Source organism: Syngnathus leptorhynchus, chromosome 10 (genome assembly GCF_054491065.1).
Source record: "Syngnathus leptorhynchus isolate UIUO chromosome 10, UIUO_Slep, whole genome shotgun sequence".
Taxonomy (NCBI): domain Eukaryota; kingdom Metazoa; phylum Chordata; class Actinopteri; order Syngnathiformes; family Syngnathidae; genus Syngnathus; species Syngnathus leptorhynchus.
Window position 1 is genome coordinate 11,516,686 of NC_141204.1, and position 23,315 is coordinate 11,540,000.

Consider the following 23,315-nt stretch of genomic DNA (forward strand, 5'->3'; position numbering starts at 1 on the left):
GTTTCAATTGACTCAAAATTGGCACAACACATGATGAAATCTTTGCTAGATTTATTTTTTAAACAAATCTGCATATTTGTTACATTCATTGACAAAACACCGCAGTTTTAGCTCAGCTCACTACTCTGAAACAGTATTTTTTCTATTCATTTAATTCAAATGAAGTTTGAATATTTTTTTTATGTTGTGCATTGTTTATGAAATAGAAAATCGTTTAGTCATGTTAATGAAAATAGCAAATTATCATTTCTTTCATTACTTCATTCATTACTTTTATTTTTCCAAATAAAATAAAATCCAGCGCTATTTTAAACAAATTTTCTCTTCTTGTAAGGTAAAATTTATTTTATGCATCACATGTTTGCTTGCATGTCAGCAGCATGAGTGTGAGTCTGTATTGGTATGTTCAAGTGCCCTCACAATGGAAACGTGTAGTGGTGTGGTTGCTATGGTAACTGGCATGGCTACCCCTACCTAAAGAGAACCGATGCAAAATGTGATAGGAATGAGGTGTGTGTGTGTGTGTGTGTGTGTGTGTGTGTGTGTGTGTGTGTGTGTGTTAGAAAGCACGAGAGAGAGAATGTGCACATAAGTGTGTTTTCTTTTTTTTTAACTGCTGGGTGTTTTAAGAGTTGGTTGCCATGGCGACACTTGACAGGGATCTAGTTGGCCATCCTCAGCGCTTCGAGTTCTACTTTTCGGTCGTCGGCTTGTAAAGGCACTCGGCATGCTTGAATCAAAAGTACAACCACTCGCACATGGTTCAAATTAGAAGTGGATTTAAAATGGTGACTTCAAGGCAGCTTCTCTGAAGAAGAGCAGCGAGGCCGTCAAGTTGGTTACAAGTCTTTTCTTCTGACTCTTCACATGTTCCTCTGCAGGATCTTTCCACTGTAACTCCTGTGACGCTCTTTGTCGACCCTCATGGACTTTATCTGTACTGGACCGACCAGAACAAGGTGCACGAGTGCACGTGACACACGACTGCATGGATACTATCGGGTTTATTCAGTTTTACTCATACACCAACAGTCACTTGGGAGTCCACAATTGGTTCGATTCTCGTCAGCAAGACGTCTTCCTGTTGTAGATATATAATTGAAGCTTATTATTTGAATTCTGTTTAATCATGATTCGGAGATGAAAATAGCAGTACATTATCCACATCCTTTACATAAATAGGAAGCAAACAGCCTAAAGATGCTCAGTATGTGGCCGTTATCATTGATTGTCAACATGCACATAATTTGGCGCCTCTGCAGGAAGCAGGATTAAGTGTGTGTGTGTGTGTGTGTGTGTGTGTGTGTGTGTGTGTGTGTGTGTGTGTGTGTGTGTGTGTGTGTGTGCGTGCGTGCGTGCGCGCGCGCGTGCGTGCGTGCGTGCGTGCGTGCGTGCGTGCGTGCGTGCGTGCGTGCGTGCGTGCGTGCGCGCATGTGGGTTTACGTTTTCCAGGAGAGCGAGTTGTTAGACTTGACCCATGTGAAAGATGTCCGGACGGGCAGGAGCACCAAAACTGCAAAGGTAACGCCAGCCTCTTCACTTCTTTCACCTCTGTCTTGCTTGCCTTCTTTGAGTCGCAATCTCGCTGATTGTTCATGCAAGAAAAATGTAGTACCTTGGAAATCATTTCATGCCCAAGTGCTCATTGTGTAGTCCGAAAGAACGACAGTATGTGTGCATACAGTGCACAGCCATGTTCCGAAATAGATTTTGTTGGTTTTTTTGGCTCAAAATTTTAAACATGAAGTCCTCTGACAGCTTTCCAGATGCACTCCAAGTATGGACAGGACTTTGTTTTGTACGCAGTTTGTTCTGTTGCAGTCATTTTCCAAAATGATTGTGCCTTATTGGCCAATAGGAGGCCAAGCTGCGGGAGCTGCTGGACGTGGGCAATCTGGTGGGCCGGCTGGAGAACCGTATGGTCACCGTAGTGACGGCCTCCGACATTGTCAACATCAACCAGATCATCTTCATCGCCTCTCAGGAGGATGAGGCCAAGGTACCACGACCAGGAGGAGGTGGAAGAAGATGATGGTGATGATGCTCTTTGTAGGTGTGGTGTGAGGAGCTCTTTTGTTTGTCTTCCAACCTGCTGAGCCACAACCTCAACAGAGACCACAGCCTCCTCAAAGCGTGAGTCAGGATACACACACACTCATGCACACACAAAACACAGCCTGGTGCTTTGTGTCTTATTGATGGGCGGAAACATCCAAGTTCCCCAAGTTCCAGATTTTTGATGAACCGATTTACCAAGATTTTTTTCTTTACTTTTTTCTATCTTTTTCTGTTTTTGATGTATTTTTAACTCTCCAAATAGATTCTGTCAGATTGCTGAAAGAAAATCCAATCCATCTGCCTTTGTTCCTGCAGGTACGTGAAGTTGACTGTGCAGCCCAACTCGGAGGGCAGAATTCCTGTCAAGAAGTGAGTGAAGCCTGTCTGTCCTGTTTGCGGCCAATCTGCTGAGACTTCATAAATTTACTCTTTCCCGTCGCCTGCTTCCCAAAATAAACTCAATTCCACGTGCACTTGGGAAAGCAAAAACAGGGACAGGATCCAGCAAAGTGCCTAATTCAGCACTGACCCGCTAATGGGCCGGCGGCACCACATGTGAGACCAAGATGAAGGAAGAAAACGGAGGGTTCGCAAAGCCGGCTGGGGACACCGTCGCCCTTTTCACCAACCGGAAATTAGAGCGATGCAAAATTGCGGGTCAAACACAGAAGTTTTAGTTTGAAGTGAAGACGTAGAATAACTTGCCCCCGGAATTAAAATTAGAAAATAAACTGGGGGAAAGGTATAATTTGTGCAATATGATTCAAATGAAGTCACTTAATGCATTTATTTTCCTTTTTCAGTCCGAGTAATTGTGATAAGAAGCAGAATTCAAATCCCAAACAAAGTGTTTCTTGTTTAAATGCGGGACGCTTCTTTGTAAATGGACCCTAGCCAAGTAATCTGTGGCATCCCTCCAGACCAAAACCCGTCTGCAGTCCACTCAAGGACAAATTGGGACTGTTACAGAATTTGAAGTGATTCTCTGATGTGAGGAGTTAGTGATGTGATTCATCCCCCCCCTCCCTCCTCCTCTCTCTTTCAGTATCGTTCGCTTGTTTTCATCAGACAGAAAGCGCGTAGAGAATGCGCTGGAGAACTGCCGACTTCCTTACGGGCGGGTCTGTCAAATTGTTTTTCTGCTTGTGAATTGCTCAGTGTCCCAGACACTTTGTAGATTTGCCATCAAGCTATTTTCAATCAATTCAATTGCATGATAATGTAAAAATTAATGTGGGGACAGCCTATATTGACTTGTGGAAAAATATTCAATTGTTTGGTGTTCTTGCGTGCACTCAACAGGGTGATGCCATCAAATTGGAGGACTTCACTCTGGAGGTGTACAAGAGCTTCCTGGAGCATCTTTGTCCTCGTCCGGAGCTGGCCAACATCTTCCAAATGCAGTGAGTGCGCCACGACTTCTTTGAGCGAGCAGCGTGATGAAGTCGTGCTTGTCCTACTTGTCAGAACACACACAAGACTCACTTTGATGTACAAGTGCAGCAGGAACGTGTTCACTGCGCTTTGCCCACATTTTCATGTCTGAAAATGCGTTTGCGCACCGCAAGCCACTAAAAAAGCAGTTCTGCCTCGCACCAAATGAAAAAGAATTGAAAGCAGTTTGTGGATATGACAAAGTTGCATTCCCCGTAGGGGAGGCAAGGACAAAACCGTGTCGTTGGATCGGATGACGGATTTCATCAACTTCAAGCAGCGGGACCCCAGACTCAACGAGATCCTCTACCCGCCTCTCAGACCCGCTCAAACCCAGACGCTCCTCGAAAGGCACCAAAGCGACAAGACGCTGCTGGAGCAAGGTGACATTAAAGCACATGCACCAGCAAGATAAAGAAGAAAAAAAATAGATTAATGGATGATGAGAGAAATAGATGCTTGACGGATGGATGGTCAAATGCAAATTGGAAAGACGTGAAATGAGAGGTTGTGTTTATTCACTTGCGTGTGTATCTGTGTGTGTTGGCCAGGCCTGATCTCGCTGCAGGCCTTCTGCAGTTATCTGTCGAGTGACGAGAACGGCGTCATCCCTCCGGACAAACTAGACCAGTCTGAAGACATGAGCTTCCCGCTGTCGCACTACTTTGTCAACTCCTCACACAACACATACCTGACAGGTCCGCCAGCCCGCACGCACTCAAGCTGAAACGTGATCAACAACCCACAACAAAACCTTTTTGTATTTTTTCCCCAGCGGGCCAGCTAGCAGGAAGCTCGTCGGTGGAGATGTACCGACAGGTGCTGCTGGCCGGATGTCGCTGCGTGGAGCTGGACGTGTGGAAGGGTCGCACGGCCGAAGAGGAGCCCGTCATCACTCATGGCTTCACCATGACCTCGGAGATCTCCTTCAAGGTCGACACAAACACACACTTGGGAAACCATGCATGTTCATTATTACCTGTAAAAAATAGCCCTCATTTGTTTCAATTTTTATTGATTTTTAGACTGACAAAAAAAGTGTATGCTTTGGATATTGTATTTTTTGTTGCCGGTCTGTGAGTTGTAATTAATAGAATTATTTATGCTTGTTCATTTCCAAGCATTATTTTACTTCTTGGTTTTGCTTATTATATTGTCCTTCTTACTTATTTTGCCATTGTATATTAATAATTTTGATTCAGTTTGTGGAGTTTTTTGGTTTGTTTTTTTTAAACCAGGAAGTCATTGAGGCCATTGCAGAGTGTGCCTTCAAGACATCACCTTTCCCGGTCATCTTGTCTTTCGAGAATCACGTCGACTCGTGAGTTATTTTCATAACAAAATGACTAAACTGCTTTCGAAAAAAGTATTTGCAATAGATCACCAACTTTTCATTTTTACCCAATTTGTCCGACTTGAATGCTGCCTCCTAATAGGCTGAAATATCTTTCTATCAGTTTGAAGCAGCAGGCTAAAATGGCGGAATATTGTCGATCAATCTTTGGGGAGGCATTACTGATCGACCCGCTGGACAAATACCCGGTAAGCACTCTTACACGCAAAGAAAAATAGAAGATTTGTGACAATGGCTCCATCCTGATTTTATGACAGCTGGAGCCGGGCATGCCGCTGCCAAGTCCTCTTGAGCTGATGGGAAGAATTCTTATCAAGAACAAGAAATCGCACAAAGCCTCCTCTGGTGGTGGCAGTGACATCAAGAGATTGACGGAACAGTCAACCAATCAGGACACAGAGTCCGTGTCGCTTAGCAACAACACCACAGGTACGACGACAACATAAGGCTGCCTTGCACAAATTAAATTATAAGTAATTTCAGCTCATTTTTTTCATTATTCATTTAACCCCACAAAAGAAAATTGAAAATATGTAATATCATATTCACAATGTGCTGCTTTTTGGTGCCCGTAAATTGGTATAAAGGAACTAATTGTATATCGATCTATGCCAGCGTGACAGGCAAAACACCAAAATTCTCTCTCTGCTGGCATCAGGGACAATCCACCGCTGTAAACAGGAATGAGTTAGGGTCTTAACTTTTTATGTCAGACCGCACTACAGCTAAAAACATCTAAAGACTTTTATTGGACGTATGATTGAATGAAAATAAAAATGATGCTGTGTGAGTGAAATAACTCCCCTTCCAGCAGAGATAGAAGCTGAAAGTGAGGAAGAGGATGATGACGACGACGATGACGGTAAAAAGGTCAGTAGTGACGTCACGTTACATTTTATCAATTTGCCCCACTTAAATCAATTGCAATCATTTGTCCAGGCCAGCATGCCAAATAGAAAATTCTCATTATTAAAATGGCTAAAACTAACTTTGGCTCTCCTTGCCCATACATGAGCGCTGCAGCTAAAGATTATATTTTAAAAAAACAATGAATCTGTTAATGTATTATTTTTAATAATTACATTCCAAGGATGTGGAAAATTTGAAGTTAATGTCTAAATGATTGTTGATTAATTTGCTAATTGTTGCAAGTTTACAAAGGATAGAAAAATTGAAAAAGCCACGGCTCGTGACTGGAAAAACTTTTTTTTTTCTTCTTCCTTCAAGGGCTCGGCAGAGGCCGTGGCCACGGAGGAGATGTCCACACTGGTCAACTACGTGCAGCCCACCAAGTTCAACTCCTTTGAGGCCTCTAAGAGTAAGCCAGAGCACTGAATGACAAGCGGATGTTCACCTCGTCATCTCCACTGAGCAGGAAACGTGCTCAAGTGTGTGTCCTGTTATCCTGTGTGTGTGCGTGCGTGTAGAGGCAGCCCGCTGTTACCACATGTCGTCATTTGTTGAGACCAAAGCTCTGGAGCACCTCACCAAGTCACCAGTGGAGTTTGTGGAGTATCCTTAGCAACTGTTGCCACGGGCGACTGCTCACATCCTGACTGCTTTTTTTCTCTGTAGATATGATGCCTTTGCCGCTGGAATGCCTTTGATCGCTCATGTGAATATGTAAGCGGAGTTGCAAAAATAAAATTTAAAATGTCATACTCCTTAACCAGGCACCAACCAGATACAATAAATCGCAGCTAAGTCGGATTTATCCCAAAGGAACCCGAGTGGATTCGTCCAACTTCATGCCGCAGCTTTTCTGGAACGCCGGCTGTCAACTGGTGGCTCTCAATTATCAAACCATAGGTGAGGAGTCCATGATTCCCAGATTTTTTTCTTTGCTCTTTTCTTGCTTTATCATATGGTTGTCATTGGAAGGACCCCAAATTGACCCGAAGGTGGCTGCTTTTTTTTTTGGCCACGGCTTTTTGAGACGTTTTGTGGTTCTACTCATGATTGTTTCATGTTGCTAATTCAAACTGGTTTAAGGGGCATAATTTTCAAACATATGTAGGAGCGGTTTGTTTGTGTCAAAGGACACTTGGAAATGATAAAAATGGCAGACCTTGTGTGTATTTTTGGGCATGGCTTCTTAAGACTTTTTATAAGTCTACTCATGATAGATGTACGTCCCCCAAAAAACAGGAGCAATTTGAGGTGTGAATTCTTTGTCACAGATCTGTCCATGCAGTTGAACCTCTTCATGTTTGAGTACAACGGTCGCAGCGGCTACAGGCTGAAGCCCGAGTTCATGCGGCGTCCGGACAAACACTTTGACCCTTTCACCGAGAACACGGTGGATGGTATCGTAGCCAACACGCTCTCCGTGAAGGTCCGCCAGTAGAAAGCCGGTTCACCTCCTTTGAGAAGGAGGCTCGTGTCACTCCGTTTTCACGCCGGGCTTTTTAGGTGATCTCGGGCCAGTTCCTCACCGAGCGCAGGGTGGGCGTCTACGTGGAAGTGGAGATGTTTGGGCTTCCTGCTGACACCAGGAGAAAAGCTCTGAAAACAAAAACCTCTCAGAACAACAATGCCATCAACCCGGTGTGGGATGAGGAACCTGTCGTCTTCAAGAAGGTGCGGAACTGATTGTAGCTGTCTCAAGCATGCTTCAAGGGCTGAATTTTATAGAAAATGGCAGACTTCCTTTTCTGCCACAGCTTCTTTCGATTTTTTGGAGGGGGCATCGACAATTGCTCTTAACCTCACTTGGTCAGAATGGTCGAACGGGGCGCTTATGTTGTCCTGGTTCTCCGCCAGGTGATTCTTCCTACTCTGGCCTCGCTGAGAATTGCCGCTTTTGAGGAAGGTGGGAAGTTCATCGGTCATCGCATAATTCCAGTGTCTGCCGTACGACCCGGTACGTGCTGTTCTTCGACTCTCATCTTCGGTCACGTTGAGATCACAAGATGATTCTCCTGTCCTGAATGCGTCCGTGTATTCTTTCAAGGGTATCGTTATATCGGCCTGAGGAACGAGAAGAACCAGTCACTTATTCTGCCTGCCGTGTTTGTCTACATGGAAGTCAAAGACTACGTCCCAGACACCTTTGCAGGTACGTACAAGGCCAAAGAGTTGCTGGTTTTTGTTTGTTTTTATGTACGGATGACTTGGCACCGTGAATACAAATCATAAAAAGCACAATAAAACTATCAAAAGTGAAGGTTTAGCCACTGACTATGCACCCACGCTTGGTGTTACGTTTGCCTTCCAGACGTGATTGAGGCGCTGTCCAACCCGATTCGATACGTCAACTTGCTGGAGCAGCGTTCCAAGCAGCTGGCCGCTCTCACGCTGGAGGACGCAGAGGACGACGTGCTGACCAAGGTCAGAAAGAAAGAAATGTATTTCTTGTCTGGATGACAAGAAAATACAAATATCTGCTAGAAAACGGTTTTTCAAAGCCTGCTCTGTCAACTGGGAAAAAATTAATGATCAATTACCGTATTTTTCGGACTAAAAGTCGCTCCGCAATATAGGTCGCACTAGCCATAAAATGCACAATTACGTGAAAAAAAACATATATAAGTCGCTTTGGAGTATAGGTCGCATTTTGGGGAAAATTTATTAGACAAAATCCAACACCAAGAACAGACATGAACGAGCAACAACAGCTAAAAATAGGTATGCTAACGTGACATAAACACAAATGAAGAGCTGAAAACGGGCCTGACATCAGAGTTATTCTAATAACTATTACATAAATAACACGTTTATCAAACCATCTCTGTCACTCCAATTCATTAAATCCATTGATCGTCCTTTATGTAAACAATGCCGCATATGTTGACGTCGGACCCGTTGCAAATTGCATTTCTAATTATTCCACAGACCCATATAACGATATATAAAGTATATTTCAAATAACTATCATATTACAACAATATTATCAAACCATCTGTGTCACTCCAAATCATTAAATTCATCGATTCAAATTCCTCGTCCTTTGTCAACAACGCTGCGCGTGCGCCCTGACGTCAGCCTCGGTGTTATTCCACAGATTTAGTATATAACTATATTGTAGCGTTAACAAAGTACAAGCAAAGACGTGGGTTTGGTAAACGGCTCTTTATTTAACAAAACAAGAGTTCAACGAGGCAACAACGACTGACCGGGCATGCGTAAAAGCCATAATAGTTTTTTAAACCTTCTGTGTCACTCCAAATCATTAAATCCTTCAAACTCTTCATCCTCTGTGTCACTTACAAACAAAGCCGCTAATGATGCCGGTAGTCCGTGGGGTCTTTCGTCATCTTCGGCATCCCGTGATCGAATCTTTGTCCTTTATGTAAACAAACGCTGCGCCACTGACGTCACGTAAAATTCAAATTACAGCAATCCCTTGCTACATCGTGATTCGTTTATCGTGTTTTTTATTTTTATTTTGAAAATTTGTGAAAAAATTCACATAATTCGCTCCTCAGTATAAGTCGCCCCCCCCACACCCAAACTAAGAAAAAAAATGCGACTTATAGTCCGAAAATTACGGTATATATATTCATTTGAACTTTTCAGGATGAAGCAGACGGCTGTGCCGAGCGGAAAAACGATCCCAAGTCAACGTTGGTGGAGAACGGACTGAGCCCGGTCCCCGGACCCATGGGCCACACTCCCGTTGTGGCCCCCAAACCGTCTGCGGCCAATCAGCAAGCAGCTACATCAGGTAGTGGCATTGCCATAGACTTCAAACAGAAGTCTGCACACTTTTGTTCTGAACCCTTGAGCAAATCAGCCTTATAGCATGTTTCATAATGTCATTATTTGATGATGAAATGTCCCTTACTTGTCTTGTCATGTGTTTATCTTCAGATGCAGCCAAACCAGCAGCAAAGAGTGAAGATTTGGTGTTAAGTGTTTTGATAGGTCAGTCTGTCCATCCAATAACATGGCCTTCACGCGCACTTAGGGTTCAGCTCGCCAACCACAAAACATACACTGCCCACAAAACAACACTCACTCGCCCAATGTTTGCTCACCCCCGGTGGAATGGTTTAATTGTGTTGTCGGCAGACATGCCAGTGTGCACATTGGCCACCCTGCAGCAGTCCAGATTGTACCAGAAGGAGCAGCGGCGTCAGTTCAAGGAGCTGAAGGAGCTGGTGAGGAGACACCAGAAGAAGACCTCCGAGCTCCTGCGAGACATCAACAACAAGTACAAGAAGACGGCCAGACAGTGCAGCAAGAGCAGGTGGGAAACACACTGGCTGCACTCGCACGCGATTAAACTAGCCCCCACCGACCCACCTGCTCGCTCAGGAGCATGTCCGAGGAGCCTGACGAGCGTCTCTGCTCGCTGCGAGACGAGCAGTGCGAGCAGCTTGCGACGCTCCGCCGGGAGCAGTACTACAGCCAAAAGTATCTGCAGAGGGAGCACATCAAGACGGTGAGCCCACGTCCGCCCTTTGACCTCCACCAAGAAGCGGATGCTTGATTGGGTCCTATTCTACTTGAAATTGTCAAATCACTTTTATGAAAAGGCCTGTTTTTATTTTACGTTTGTCCTGACTTTTGTACTTTTCAGAAATGGCCATTTAAAAAACTTTTATAGAATCGCCATGTTTGTGGTTGTTTTTTTACCATATATTTTTGGTTTGTTTCACTTTCACAAACTGACTTGGAATATTCATTTTACCTTTAAAAACTTTGGCCCTTGATGTGTGCGTAACTTTTTTTTGTGCTTGTTATTTTTACAAGCACATGGCTCTTTTTTATTTTATTTTTATTACTTACTTATAATATTTTATATTTTAAAATATTTCTATATTTTTTTGACTGATTTAATTTTTCCCCATTTATTTTCTTCTGTTCTCACAAAGAGACCTACTCTGATATTTGACATTAGCAGCCGCTAAGTTAGAAAAGAAGAATCTTCTTTGTTTTCGGCTCTGGTACTCTTGACAGATCAATCTGGACTTTGTTTTGATGGGTATTAGCACCATTCACGCATTGATGACAGCGTAAAATGAGCGACGATTACAAATGTCACGTCGGCCTCGTCGCTGGTCTTGCGTTCCTTTTTTATCCTCAATGTCAGATTGTAAACTTTTATCGGCCTTGCAGCTGAACGAGCGACTCTGCAGCCTGGCTGAAGAGCATCATAGCGCACAAATGAAGAAACTCAAAGACATCTGCAACAAGTAAGTGTAAGAGCTCCAAATCGGCTCTTGCACTGGATCTCGTGCCATCGTCTTGGATCGGTTTTCATTCCCGCAGCCAGTAACCGTCAGTTCACTGGTGTTTTTTTGCTGCCAACTCAGGGAGAAGAAGGATCTAAAGAGGCAGATGGACCGAAGAAGAACGGAGAAAATCAACTTGGCCAAGACCAAAGAGAAACATCTAGCAGAAGAGTATGATTTCTTCTGAATGCAAAAATCAAGCTCTGCCGTCACCGGATTGAATTGTTTGGAAAGCTTTCGTCTCCTCTCTGCACCTGTGTGTGTTCTAGAGAGAAGATGGAGATCAACAAGCTGTACGTCAATGAAGTGGTGCAGAACATCAAACGGGTTAGTGCGGACACAAGTCAAGCCGCGCATCTTTTTTCTCTATGTAATAGGAAGTGGTCTGCTTGTGTGTGCTTATAGCTGGAGGAGACCCAGGCCAAGCGCCTCGAACAGCTAGTGGAGCAACACAATCATCTGCTGCAGGAGATACACCAGCAGAAACCCAAGGTTTTGAACTAATAAAATATTATAAATAATGAAATTGGCAATTGGCTTCTCTGGGCCATATTTCATGAAGCTGAGGTTTGAACTTTGACCTAAACAACTTTATGAATCTTTTGAGCGTATGCCATTCAGCTGCAGGGCGCCATTGAGGCCGAGTTCCGAGAGAAGTTTGAGCGTTTGCCTGGCGAGATTCGAGACTTCCTGCAGGACAGGAGGCCGGAGGTCAGAGGGCACAGCAAGTCCCGACCGTCCACCCCCAACGAGATACTCTCCGAGGACAACTGACCGGGCGGGAAATTCCAAAGCAAGATAGAGGCCGTAGGCAGACTGACTTTTTGTGCAATGACGACTTGGACCATGAGTTTGGATCTTTGATGTGCCTCAACATTGAGGCATATTTCAATCATCTTCCAACCTACCAACTAACCGAGCTCGCAAAGAGCCTGCCGGCTTCTCCCCTGGCCCACCCACCTACCTGCCAAATTTTTAGAGTTGCCTAGCAACCAGCTTTCTACCCTCTTGGTCTATCGTACAATCAAGGTTATGACCAGCAGACCGACCGACCTACCTATTTCGCCATGTCTGACTTGTTGTAGTTGGGTTTTTGGTTTTCTTTGTCTTTTTTCTTGTTTTGCTCACACCCAAACTAACTCCTCTACCCTGGACCTTGAATGGGTTGAAGTTTGGAATGTATTTATTTATTTATTTATTTATTTAAACAAATCAAATCCCAGAGAGTAGAACAACTTTTCTTTTCTCTCTGCAATCCTGCATGAAGTTTGACGCATTTATTTAAGCGATACAAGATGGCAACTTTTCAATGGTCACTTTGATACTGTAAGCCTCATTGAAATGTCGCATACAAACAAGCCATTTCATTTCTTTCACACACACACAACACTTTTCAAAATGCCCTGCTTGTGCAGCATCAGCGTCCTTGTAGACTTTGTTGCTCCCTCTGTGTGAGGTATTTGTTTTGATGATACTTTCAAATAACAGCTCTCAATCAAAAAGCACGTGTCTGATGAACTGGTACCATTTCCTTTTCCCTAGTCCCCAAGTCCAAATGTTGATCAATCATTATTTAATTGATATCTATTGTGTTTCTGCTCAAAAGGCTTGAAGTGAGCGGGCCATTCAACTGCGCATGCTTTGCATTTTTGGTTTGATTGCATCGTGATTCAACATTAAAAGGTTTTGATGAAAAGTGCTCAGCACACATCCTTGGGCCTCATTGTGGCTGCAGAAGCATGGCGGGCATTCCTTAGTCCAAATGTTGCACGCACACTTGAATCTTTCTTCCCCGCTCCTGACCGACAAATCTATAACTGCACTTTTGCAGTCATAAAAATGATATAGCTGTGCCAGGTGAAGTTGACAAACCACTTTAAAATCTTATGACAGAGGTATAGTTCGAAAATGTTCAAAGACCTCCAAATGATTCAAAACACATTTGAGCAAGATTTTGTTCAATTTATCCCTATGGGCAACACTTAAAAAAATTTAAAAAAAAAATCTTTACACAGAACTGGAAATAGTTTAGTCTACATAATTGTTAGCTGTGAAGTATGACAATTCAACTGCACTTGACCTTTGAAGAAAGCAAAGTGATGCGCACAAAATGCTAATTGAATAAACCTTGTTCACCTGCGCAGGTCCAACACAAGCCAAGGGCGACTGACACACACAAAGATCTTTGTGCTTTCCATGCTTTGTGGACGACGCGTGTGTGACGTCACTTTGAAACCTTGGAAAAGCGTTTAAAGACAAGCAAAGACGCGTCGAATTTATTTTTGGGAAATGATGAATATTATATTTGTGCAATTTGAAGAAAGCAGAACAATCCAGCACTTTTCACCCCACTCGAGGTGGAGCGGCCATTAGGATTTCAAAATCGGGTTAGGGCTTCACGCCCCCCAGCCGACCAACATTTTTGGGAGTATGGCCGTCACAGATGGAGAGGTTGTGTTGAAGAGGCTACCTGCATGGGCATAAAGTTGTCTTTTTCGGGTGTGCAGCCGGCAGCACTGGGCATCATAAGTTGTCCTAATAGGTCCAACTGTCAGTAAAAGCAGCTATAAGCATACTTCAAAATCAACCAGAATTGATCTTGAAATGATTTAGAGAAGCCACGATTCTGTGTTGCTACTGAAAGCGTTCTGCCTCTAGATTTCTGCAGTTCGCTTTTCATCCAGCCAGTGGAACTCGCGAGGGGCTCCTCTTACTTTTTCCGAAGAAGAGCAAAGCTTAACTGCTCTCAGCCTCAGCACCAGCGGGCACTTCTATCCTCCACCCTCACTCCCTCCCTCCTCCCTCTCTCCAGTATCAGCATCACAGCGGGCTCTTCCGTCTTCTTACCTTCGCCCCCACTGCGGAACATCGGGCCGTTTCCCTGACCTTCGCTAGACAGCAGTGCACAGCCACCCGCGGGCCACCATGGACAACAGCGGCAAAGAGAAGGAGGCCATGCAGCTCATGGCCGACGCCGACAAGAAGGTCAAAGCGTCTGGCTCGTTTCTCGGCGGAATGTTCGGGTAAATGGCTGTTGGACCCGCGTTCACGTGAATAGTGTCTACGTGTATGTTGAGTTTACATCTGTCTCGTGTTGCGTATGCGGAACATTCGTCTAAATGTGACGTCATTATTTCAGGGCGTTCTTTTTTGCCTTGCTAAAATGGAGGGATGGATGGATGGCTGGATGGATGGATGGCTGGATGGATGGATGTTTTGCTTGTCAGTCACGATGAGATCTCGCGGGGGCATTTTGTGTTATTCGGTCCATTTGCAAACGTCGTCACACGCACTGCGTGTGCCTGTCACACACCGTACGTCTAAAAAAAATTAAAAAAAACCTTCCACTTATGCGGAGTGCGCGAGGGATACCATCATGAGACGAGTGTGCGTGCGCGTTTGGTGCAACTCCTGGGGCTACGAAAAAATATGATATTGCGCATTTTCATCAGCTTCTCATCGTATGATTGTCGTCAAGTTCTTAGAACGTTTTCAGAAAATATGACGACAAATTCAATGAACAAAAAGAATCCAGGTGACCTAATTCAACATTTCCACATGACTGTGACCATAATTACTGAAAAAAAGCAGACATACACGTATTTTATTTTCCTAGCACAATGTTGGTATGATTTATTGATATTGCGACAGTACTTCAAAATGACTTGGTGCAGTACAGTGATAGTGGTACAGTAAAGTTCATTTATTATTACTAAGATGATGCTGATGATGATGATGATGATGATGATGATGATGATGATGATGATGATGATGATTATCCTGTTGGTGGTATCAAGAGCTGTATGTATTCACACTGACTGAAGTTTGAGTCTAAATGCAGTTGTGCATTTGTTAGTGCTCAAGCTCACATTCCTAATAATGCTCAATTCAAGCTGAAAGTCACAACGACAGTAACATTTGAGCAAATCGAGGCATGGCTCCAGGCCACAAACGATTGTTTTTGCTTGTATGTCCACCCATGCACGTGTTCCATGTGTGCAGTGGAAACCACAAGGTAGAGGATGCCTGTGAGATGTATGCCCGAGCAGCCAACATGTTCAAGATGGCAAAGAACTGGAGCGGTGAGAAGACACACACACACACGCACACACAATTCCAAGGTGACCAGTGGACAGATGCGTAAACGTGCTGGCAAGCACAAAGGCCATTCGTGGCTCAGCCAATTGAAAGTAATGTGTCAATATGTTCAAATACAAAGTACATGTGGCTACATTTTCAACTCTATGAAATGTTTTTTTGCGCTACATCTATGAAATTGTCATTGTCTAATTAGCAGCACAGCAACTTGTGAGCAAAGCAGCAGTCATGTATGGTTTTGTCTGTTTGTGTGTTAGCTGCAGGAAATGCGTTCTGCCAGGCGGCCCGGCTCCACATGCAGCTTCAAAACAAGCTGGACTCGGCCACCAGCTTTGTGGATGCGGGCAACGCTTACAAGAAGGCCGATCCGCAGGGTGAGACGCACCGTCTCAAGCACGCTGGCTTGGCTGCAGTGTACTATATGGAAACAAACGTGCATTGTCGCTTTCTCTGCAGAGGCCATCAACTGTCTCAATCAAGCCATTGACATCTACACTGACATGGTGAGTGGCACCTCGTGTGCATTTGTGAGTGCCGTCTTGTTCTCGCAATCTGTATTAACTTATTCTAATCTTGCAACAGCGATCACACAGCATTGCAATTAATTCACACAAAATTGTTTGTTAATGTGCAAACATGTCAAATTTAGCAGTTAGGCTCAATGCTATCTTGTTTACACACACGCAATTCATTATTAGTCATTGCATCAAAGAGCATATTGCAGACTCATAATAGCTCCTTTAGGACTATTTTAAAGATGTGTCCTGTAAAAGCAGTATTTGTGGCATTTGTACATATTATATGTATGATGACCTGCAGGGTCGCTTCACCATCGCTGCCAAACATCACATCACCATCGCAGAGATCTATGAGTCGGAGTTGGTGGACATTGAGAAGGTGAAACACAACAACTTTCCTTTCTCAGTCCCCATCATGGCCATTGTTCGTGTGGCGTTTGTGTCCCGCAGGCTATCGCGCACTACGAGCAGGCGGCAGACTACTACAAAGGGGAAGAGTCAAACAGGTACTTTTTGGAGGCAGTGTGCTGAGCGCCGCAGAAACCCCGACTTTAGCCGTTGTGTCGTTTCAGTTCGGCCAACAAGTGTCTGCTGAAGGTGGGCCACTACAGCGCCCAGCTGGAGCAGTACCAGAAGGCCATCGAGATCTATGAACAGGTAGCGTTTCGTGATGGATGGATGGATGGATGGATGGATGGATGGATGGATGGATGGATGGATGGATGGATGGATGGATGGATGGATGGATGGATGGATGGATGGATGGATGGATGGATGGATGGATGGATGGATGGTCTGAACAAAATGTGCACCTTGGAATTCCCTGATGCCTGCATCACTTACCTGTGCTCTCACTCATCAAAGAGTGCTTAGGAATCCTTCTAAAAGTGTGTTTGGCCAAAAGCTGAAAATGGCTGACGACCAAATCCAATCAACCCTATCAAAGAATGATGCCTAGTGTGTGTGCGTGTGTGTGTGCGTGTGTGTCTCTCAGGTGGCCATGAGCACCATGGACAACCCTTTGTTGAAGTACAATGCTAAAGAATATTTCTTCAAGGCTTCCCTGTGTCACTTCATCGTGGACGAGCTCAACGCCAAGGTCACACACATGCCAACCAAGCATTGAGCACAAACCCACCTTGCTCCATTTGTTGTCATTATTTGGATGACTTGACACCTAACTGTATGTTTGCAGTTGGCCATCGAGAAGTATGAGGAGATGTTCCCTGCTTTCTCAGATTCAAGAGAGCTGAAGCTGTTAAAGGTAAAATGTATTTTAGAGGTTTTCAAGCCTTTTGCTAGCACAGCTGTCTGCTTTTCATCATATTTCAGAAAAGGCTATACCAACTCAAAACAATCTAATGATGTACTTGATTTGACTCTTTTTAGATCGATTTTTTTTATGATTATTTGTTTTGTGATCATGCATACAGTATATACAAGTGTAAAAAGAATGCTTGCCAATGTGTGGGGGGGGGGGAGGTTGTATTTCAAACCACCCCTGCTATAATTGAAATCCACATTATAGAAATACCCATTTGAAATCCTTTGGACGCATGCTCTTATGATATTTACGGCACTTTTTTACTCCCCAAAGGTCTTCATGTTTTATGTATTTATGATCTTGGATAACCTTGTCAGTCAATGTGAAATGAATACAAACATGTATGTAATGTCCTTGAGTGTGTACCTAATATAGTAGTGTGTGTCCTCATATGATCTACTACATGCGTATTTTTTTCCTATATGGTGCACAAATGTGCATGAAATGAAAACAAGCCCAAGTTGCTACGAACACGGGTCTTAATACAGGTTTGAATGCACGTCATGCTCATTCTTCTCATTGTGCATTATTTTGACATAGCCTTCTCGTCGGTGTGCACACAGAAACTTCTGGAGGCTCACGAAGAGCAGAACAGTGAAGCCTTCACCGAGGCTGTCAAGGAGTTTGACTCAGTTTCCCGCTTGGACCAGTGGCTCACCACCATGTTGCTGCGCATCAAGAAGACCATCCAGGGGGACGCTGGGGACCTGAAGTAGAGCAAGGTGGCGGGCAGGCAGGCAGCTCAGTGGCCACAAGCTGAACTTGTACATATCAGTCTGCATGTGATCAAACCAAACAAGCTAAGCATCACCGGTAGACCACCTCTGTGTGTCCCTACTCATGCTCACACACACACACACACACACACACACACACACACACACACACACACACACGCACACGCACACACACACACACATACATACACGCAAGGTATCGTAACACTGGAAAAGTATGAATGGGTTTGTGTGAATATGCGTGCTGCTTATTTGATGGGTAATATGAGCAGATAATAAGGAATATATATGTTTAATGTATTTAATTTTCCATACGGACATTTATTGTTTATTATGGTGCTCAGTGTTAATAATTTGCCCTGTTTTGGTTGTGTCGACTCTTTAGTGACATCATCACTCACTGCTCGTCTCCCATAGCAACCACTCCGGGTCCTGATTTATGCATGTCTGTGCTCATAATGATGTGTTCGCTGTGTCGTGCTTAACTGTGGGAAAAAGCACTCGTGCCTGTTGTCTGGTATCGTTTGTGGGCAATGGGTAAAAATGTATCTTGAAATAAATACAGTATCATGACAGATATTGTGTTTAATTTTTTCCCCTACAAATTGAATGAGCCTAAATGGAATCTCACATCAATAAAAAAATTCACTGTCTTTCATAATTACAAATATTTTAGAATCTTTGGAGACTTTGGTTGAATTTGTTTGCAAATTACACAAACCTACTGGAAAAACATACCAAACCAGGAAGAGAATTAATGTTTTGTGAACAATTGTAACTATAGTAATTCATTTGCAGATTCAATTTGTTTTTTATCACAGGATGGCAATATTTTGCATTTGCATTTTATTCCCCTCAGTTCTCTCTTCTTTTTTTTTTTAAATCAAACGAGCCCTTTTGTTGTTCAAAGTTGTCCCACTCACTTTACGTGACTATCGTTGTGTAGTTTCCTACTTGTCCTGCTGGGAGCAGTAGTTCTGCAATTGAGCGTCATAGTATTTTTCTCTTTCCAAGTCAAAGAATCAGCGTCGTACGTTTCCTGTTTGTAGCGACGAGCGCTCATTCGACTTGCAGCCCATCTTTCGGACTGTGTGCTTTTATTTTCTGATAGTTTTGCTTCTTTACTTGTTTTCATCCTTTGGAAGAAGGAAAGAAAACAACAAAGTCGCCAAGATGCCGCGAATCATGATCAAAGGAGGCGTTTGGCGCAATACGGAGGTAGGCATTGACACAGCTAGCGGGGTTGGCTTTTTTGCTAACCCCGCTAGCCTGGAGAGAAATACGCTCAGCAGCTTCACGTAACTACAAGCTAGATATAAAGTTAAGGAGACCTTATAAGACCTAGATACCTCATATAAAGCTATTTGTGTTTAGTTCGCCCGATCTATCACAGGGTGCTTAATAGTCATTTTTGGATACTCTTGCTAATTCGGTTTACAGCTTCATAGCCAACCTAAAGTGTCCACAGTACATGAAAAAGAAAACGTCACGTCACTGCAGTACACACAAAATACGGGATAAGACACCGAACAAACAACACATTGAAATATATAATAATAATATGAGAGCACGAATAACTCAACACTTGCAACAAATGTCAATCATTCCACTAATCTGCCAATTCTAGGATGAAATCCTCAAGGCAGCGGTGATGAAATATGGGAAAAATCAGTGGTCCCGTATTGCCTCGTTGCTCCACCGAAAGTCGGCCAAGCAGTGCAAAGCCCGATGGTGAGTTTGTCCTTCCCGCTACTTTTAAATATGATATTCATTATTTTATTTTGGCTGAAACTGAGGCAGAGGCCAGCTGACCTATGACTTGCATGTGGGTCTAACATATCCCCCACTTAATTGCAGTATATTGATCCAAAGTGTGTCTGGTGTGTCCTCAGGTACGAGTGGCTGGATCCCAGCATCAAGAAAACTGAGTGGTCCCGAGAGGAGGAGGAGAAGCTTCTCCATCTGGCCAAGCTGATGCCTACCCAGTGGAGAACCATCGCACCCATCATAGGACGCACGGCCGCTCAGTGTCTCGAGCACTACGAATACCTGCTGTACGCTGGCTAGCACGTAGCCGCCACATGACGCCATCGGGACTCACTGGATGTGTGTGTGATTTTTAGTGACAAGGCAGCGCAGCGAGACAACGAGGAGGAAGTGGGAGAGGACCCCAGAAAGTTGAAGCCGGGAGAGATAGACCCTAACCCTGAGACTAAACCGGCCAGGCCCGACCCCGTGGACATGGACGAAGGTAAACCAACATGGCCGGCAATCATTTTGTCACCGTTTAGATCCTGTTTCATCCATGTGATAAGATGGACCCTTTATGCCTTCTGTTACACTTACAGAAGAGAGAAATAAGCTAAATTACCAAATTCAAGACACGCTAAAAACTTGTTTTGAAACCCAATGCATAGTAAACCAAAACTAACAGAACCAAAAAAATGAAACTTTTTGTAAACTAAAAGTTCTTCCTTTTCATCTTATTCTGCTAATATCATAGTTGAGCTTTGGGATCCATTTAATTTATTTCACTATTTGCTTTCTTGGCTTGAAACATAACCCTGCCCTGAAACCTTGTTTGAAACATTAACCATTGCTTGAAGCCCCACTTTGACACCATAACATCGGATCGCCTCCTATTTATGTACAAATTAAAAGGCATGTTATATGCATTAACACAATTTTGTGTGTCCATGCATCTATATTTTGCTACCCGCATATCTGCCAGGAATTGACTAGATCTGAGAAAATCAGTCTTGGCATTTCCCGAGTGCTGTTGTGTTCATTTGTCACAAATCAACAACATCAAAATGTTTTCAGATGAACTTGAGATGCTGTCTGAGGCCCGAGCTCGACTGGCCAACACACAGGGCAAGAAGGCCAAGAGGAAGGCCAGAGAGAAGCAGTTGGAGGAAGCCAGGTCACATTTTCACCTTACTCGTTTGTTGATCTTTTTGTTGGACCTGTGGATATTCACCACGCAGGTTCCACCTTTCTCTTTTTGCCAGACGTTTGGCGGCGCTGCAGAAGCGGCGAGAGTTGAGAGCGGCGGGCATCCACGTCGGCAAGAGGAGGAAGAAGAAGCGAGGAGTGGACTACAATGCTGAAATCCCCTTTGAAAAGAAACCTGCCGCTGTAACTCAAAACTTGCTTGAATTCTTATGACAGTGAACTCTTCATGAACGTCCATCCATCCATCCATCCATCCAAACCCACCCATCCATCCATCTTCTGAACCGCTTAGTCCCCGCGGGCGCGCTGGAGCCTATCCCAGCCGTCATCGGGCAGGAGGCGGGGGACACCCTGAACCGGTTGCCAGCCAATCGCAGGGCACACAGAGACGAACAACCATCCGCACTCACACCTAGGGGCAATTTAGAGTGCTCAATCGGCCTACCAAGCATGTTTTTGGGATGTGGGAGGAAACCGGAGTGCCCGGAAAAAATCCATGCGGGCTCGGGGAGAAAATGCAAACTCCACACAGGGAGGGTCGGAGGTGGAATCGAACCCGCACCCTCCTAACTGTGAGGCGGACGTGCTACCCAGCTTCATGAACGTAAATTGCAAAAATTGGCAAAGACTGTCATGGAATCTCTAACTAGCTCATAATGGCTTCAATGTGTAGTTAAAGCTTGAGCCTTTCACACATGGGGGGTTCACTGTACCATATTCTGCGCATCGAAACGCACATAACGTTTGAGCGGCCATTTTGTGTTATTTCAGGGCTTCTATGACACAAGCATGGAGATTTACGACCCCCTGGCGCCCAACTTCAAGCGTCTCCGCCAGCAGCACTTGGACGGCGAGCTGCGCAAGTCAGTCACGCATTAGTGCTGGTTAGCACGTGTTAGCATGCAAGTCGACCTCACACCACACCTTTGTGTTTTCTCGGCAGCGAGCGAGAGGACCGGGACCGGAAAAAGGACAAGCAGAAAATCAAGAAGAAGAAGGAGAGCGACCTGCCCTCGGCCATCCTGCAGACCAGCGGCGTGGCCGAGTTTACCAAGAAACGCTCCAAATTGGTCCTGCCTGCGCCACAAGTAAGCACCTGAGGCTAACGCCTTCATTTGAGGCCAATTCAGTGGTCGACGACAATCAGTGATTGTGTCGTTTTTTCCCTTTGTAGATCAGCGATGTCGAGCTGGAGGAGGTGGTGAAGATGGCCGTGGCCAGCGAGGTTGCCCGCCAGGCAGCTGAGGAGAGCGAGAGTGCCAACGGCGCTTCTTCAGCACTGCTCTCCGAGTACAGCGTCACCAACAACATGAGCGCCGGATTGCGCACACCTGCCGCTCAGGACCGTATTATGCAGGTCATTCTACTTCAGAATTGCAAAACACAACTCTGCCTTCAAACCCTCATTTGAAACCTGACCTCTGGCTTGCAACCCAGATTTAAAACCTTAGCACTTGTTTGATCCCCTAACTTGATACCCTTATCCTGCTTTTGAACCCTGCTTTGAAAAGCTAAGGTAGCCTTGAAACCTTAAATTGAAACCACAACCCTGGTTTGAAAAGCAAGCCTGGGCTTGTAACTCTAAGCCAGCCTTGAATCCATAACCCTTGTTTGAAACCTCTGCCTAGACTCAACACCCTAATTTAAATCCCTAACGTTGTCTCAATACCCTATTTTGAAAACCTAAGCTTTGAAAACTTTCTTTGACCTCCTAATGCTGGATTAGAACCCAAAACTAAATTCGAAACCCAGTCATGATCCAAACTAACCAAAGTGAGTGATTGGGAGAAGAGAAGAAAAAAAACAAATCACCTTGGAGGGCATGTGTCAAGATTTGCTCTGTCTTTTTGTTGTTGTAGGAAGCTCAGAATTTGATGGCGTTGACCAACATTGACACGCCGCTGAAGGGTGGCCTGAACACACCGTTGCATGAGAGCGATTTCAGCGGTGTGACACCCCAGCGGCAGCAGGTGCAGACCCCCAACACCGTGCTCAGCACCCCCTTCAGGTAACCGCCAGCAAGCACACCTCCGCCCTCCATCTGTAGACCTGCGCGTCAAGGACAATGTTGAGCGACCTTGTGGTCTGCAGAACTCCTGGGCATGGCCAAGGGTCAGAGAGCATGACCCCGCAAGCGAGCGAGGCGTTGACCCCACGCGGGCCGGTCACGCCTGGTCTGACCCCCTTGCGTACGCCGCTGAGGGACAAGTTGAACATCAACAGTGAGGAGCAGCTGGCTGACCCGTCCTACGCTAAACATGTGGTCAGGAAAAGGGGGAGGGGCTTCCCCTATTTTTGCATTAATCTTTTCACAAAAACATGTTGAGCAATTTCTGACTTAAGGTCCAAGTGACTTTTTACATTCCTCGCCAGCAACGAGAGAGTCTGCAGCAGCTGAGGCAGGGCCTGATGTCACTTCCTGTGCCCAAAAACGACTTTGAGATTGTCCTGCTTGAAAACGCAGAGAAAGAATTGGAAGAGACTGAAATGGAGGGCGGCTACGTGGAGGACGCCGCAGACATCGAGGCGCGCAAGCAGGTTCAACAGGAGTGCACACACACACACACACACACACACACACACACACACACACACACACACACACACACACACACTGCTGGTGGAATTACCTAACTTTTACAAGTTGCACGTGCCTTA

The 23,315-nt window shown here is 44.7% G+C and overlaps 3 protein-coding genes across 4 annotated transcripts in view; all 3 read left to right on the forward strand.

Annotated features, from left to right (window-relative positions):
- Positions 1–1,431: 1,431 nt before the first annotated feature.
- plcb1 (phospholipase C beta 1) lies at positions 1,432–12,694 on the forward strand. The gene is made up of 30 exons (XM_085922597.1): positions 1,432–1,521; positions 1,859–1,999; positions 2,054–2,133; positions 2,374–2,427; positions 3,104–3,179; positions 3,361–3,461; positions 3,712–3,875; positions 4,044–4,190; positions 4,268–4,425; positions 4,731–4,813; positions 4,950–5,034; positions 5,104–5,275; positions 5,661–5,716; positions 6,074–6,164; positions 6,274–6,358; positions 6,531–6,655; positions 7,027–7,181; positions 7,259–7,426; positions 7,610–7,709; positions 7,800–7,904; positions 8,064–8,176; positions 9,365–9,512; positions 9,659–9,712; positions 9,860–10,037; positions 10,106–10,232; positions 10,910–10,986; positions 11,107–11,196; positions 11,295–11,352; positions 11,431–11,517; positions 11,647–12,694. Exons 1-30 carry the CDS (start codon positions 1,432–1,434, stop codon positions 11,797–11,799), a joined length of 3,321 nt encoding a protein of 1,106 aa, XP_085778723.1. The 3' UTR covers positions 11,800–12,694.
- A 503-nt stretch (positions 12,695–13,197) lies between these two features.
- On the forward strand, positions 13,198–18,266 carry napba (N-ethylmaleimide-sensitive factor attachment protein, beta a). 2 transcript variants are annotated; one of them, XM_085921556.1, is made up of 11 exons: positions 13,198–13,412; positions 13,838–14,048; positions 15,028–15,107; positions 15,381–15,497; positions 15,580–15,626; positions 15,943–16,020; positions 16,092–16,147; positions 16,214–16,298; positions 16,636–16,740; positions 16,837–16,905; positions 17,529–18,266. In XM_085921556.1, the coding sequence occupies exons 2-11, from the start codon at positions 13,951–13,953 to the stop codon at positions 17,679–17,681; spliced, it is 888 nt and encodes a 295-aa protein (XP_085777682.1). In that variant the 5' UTR covers positions 13,198–13,412; positions 13,838–13,950; the 3' UTR covers positions 17,682–18,266. The 2 variants fall into 2 exon arrangements, with proteins under 2 accessions (XP_085777682.1, XP_085777683.1); XM_085921557.1 differs by having other exon boundaries at positions 13,198–14,048; positions 17,506–18,266.
- Positions 18,267–18,677: 411 nt separating this feature from the next.
- The window catches only part of cdc5l (CDC5 cell division cycle 5-like (S. pombe)), a 7,422-nt gene continuing 2,784 nt past the window's right edge, over positions 18,678–23,315 (forward strand). Inside the window, exons 1-12 of the mRNA XM_085922269.1 lie at positions 18,678–18,920; positions 19,330–19,433; positions 19,595–19,756; positions 19,826–19,953; positions 20,526–20,625; positions 20,714–20,840; positions 21,429–21,520; positions 21,601–21,745; positions 21,832–22,014; positions 22,517–22,665; positions 22,749–22,920; positions 23,031–23,195. Of these exons, the coding sequence (XP_085778395.1) occupies positions 18,876–18,920; positions 19,330–19,433; positions 19,595–19,756; positions 19,826–19,953; positions 20,526–20,625; positions 20,714–20,840; positions 21,429–21,520; positions 21,601–21,745; positions 21,832–22,014; positions 22,517–22,665; positions 22,749–22,920; positions 23,031–23,195 (1,572 nt within the window). The 5' untranslated portion in view covers positions 18,678–18,875. The remainder of the gene's footprint in view (positions 18,921–19,329; positions 19,434–19,594; positions 19,757–19,825; positions 19,954–20,525; positions 20,626–20,713; positions 20,841–21,428; positions 21,521–21,600; positions 21,746–21,831; positions 22,015–22,516; positions 22,666–22,748; positions 22,921–23,030; positions 23,196–23,315) is intronic.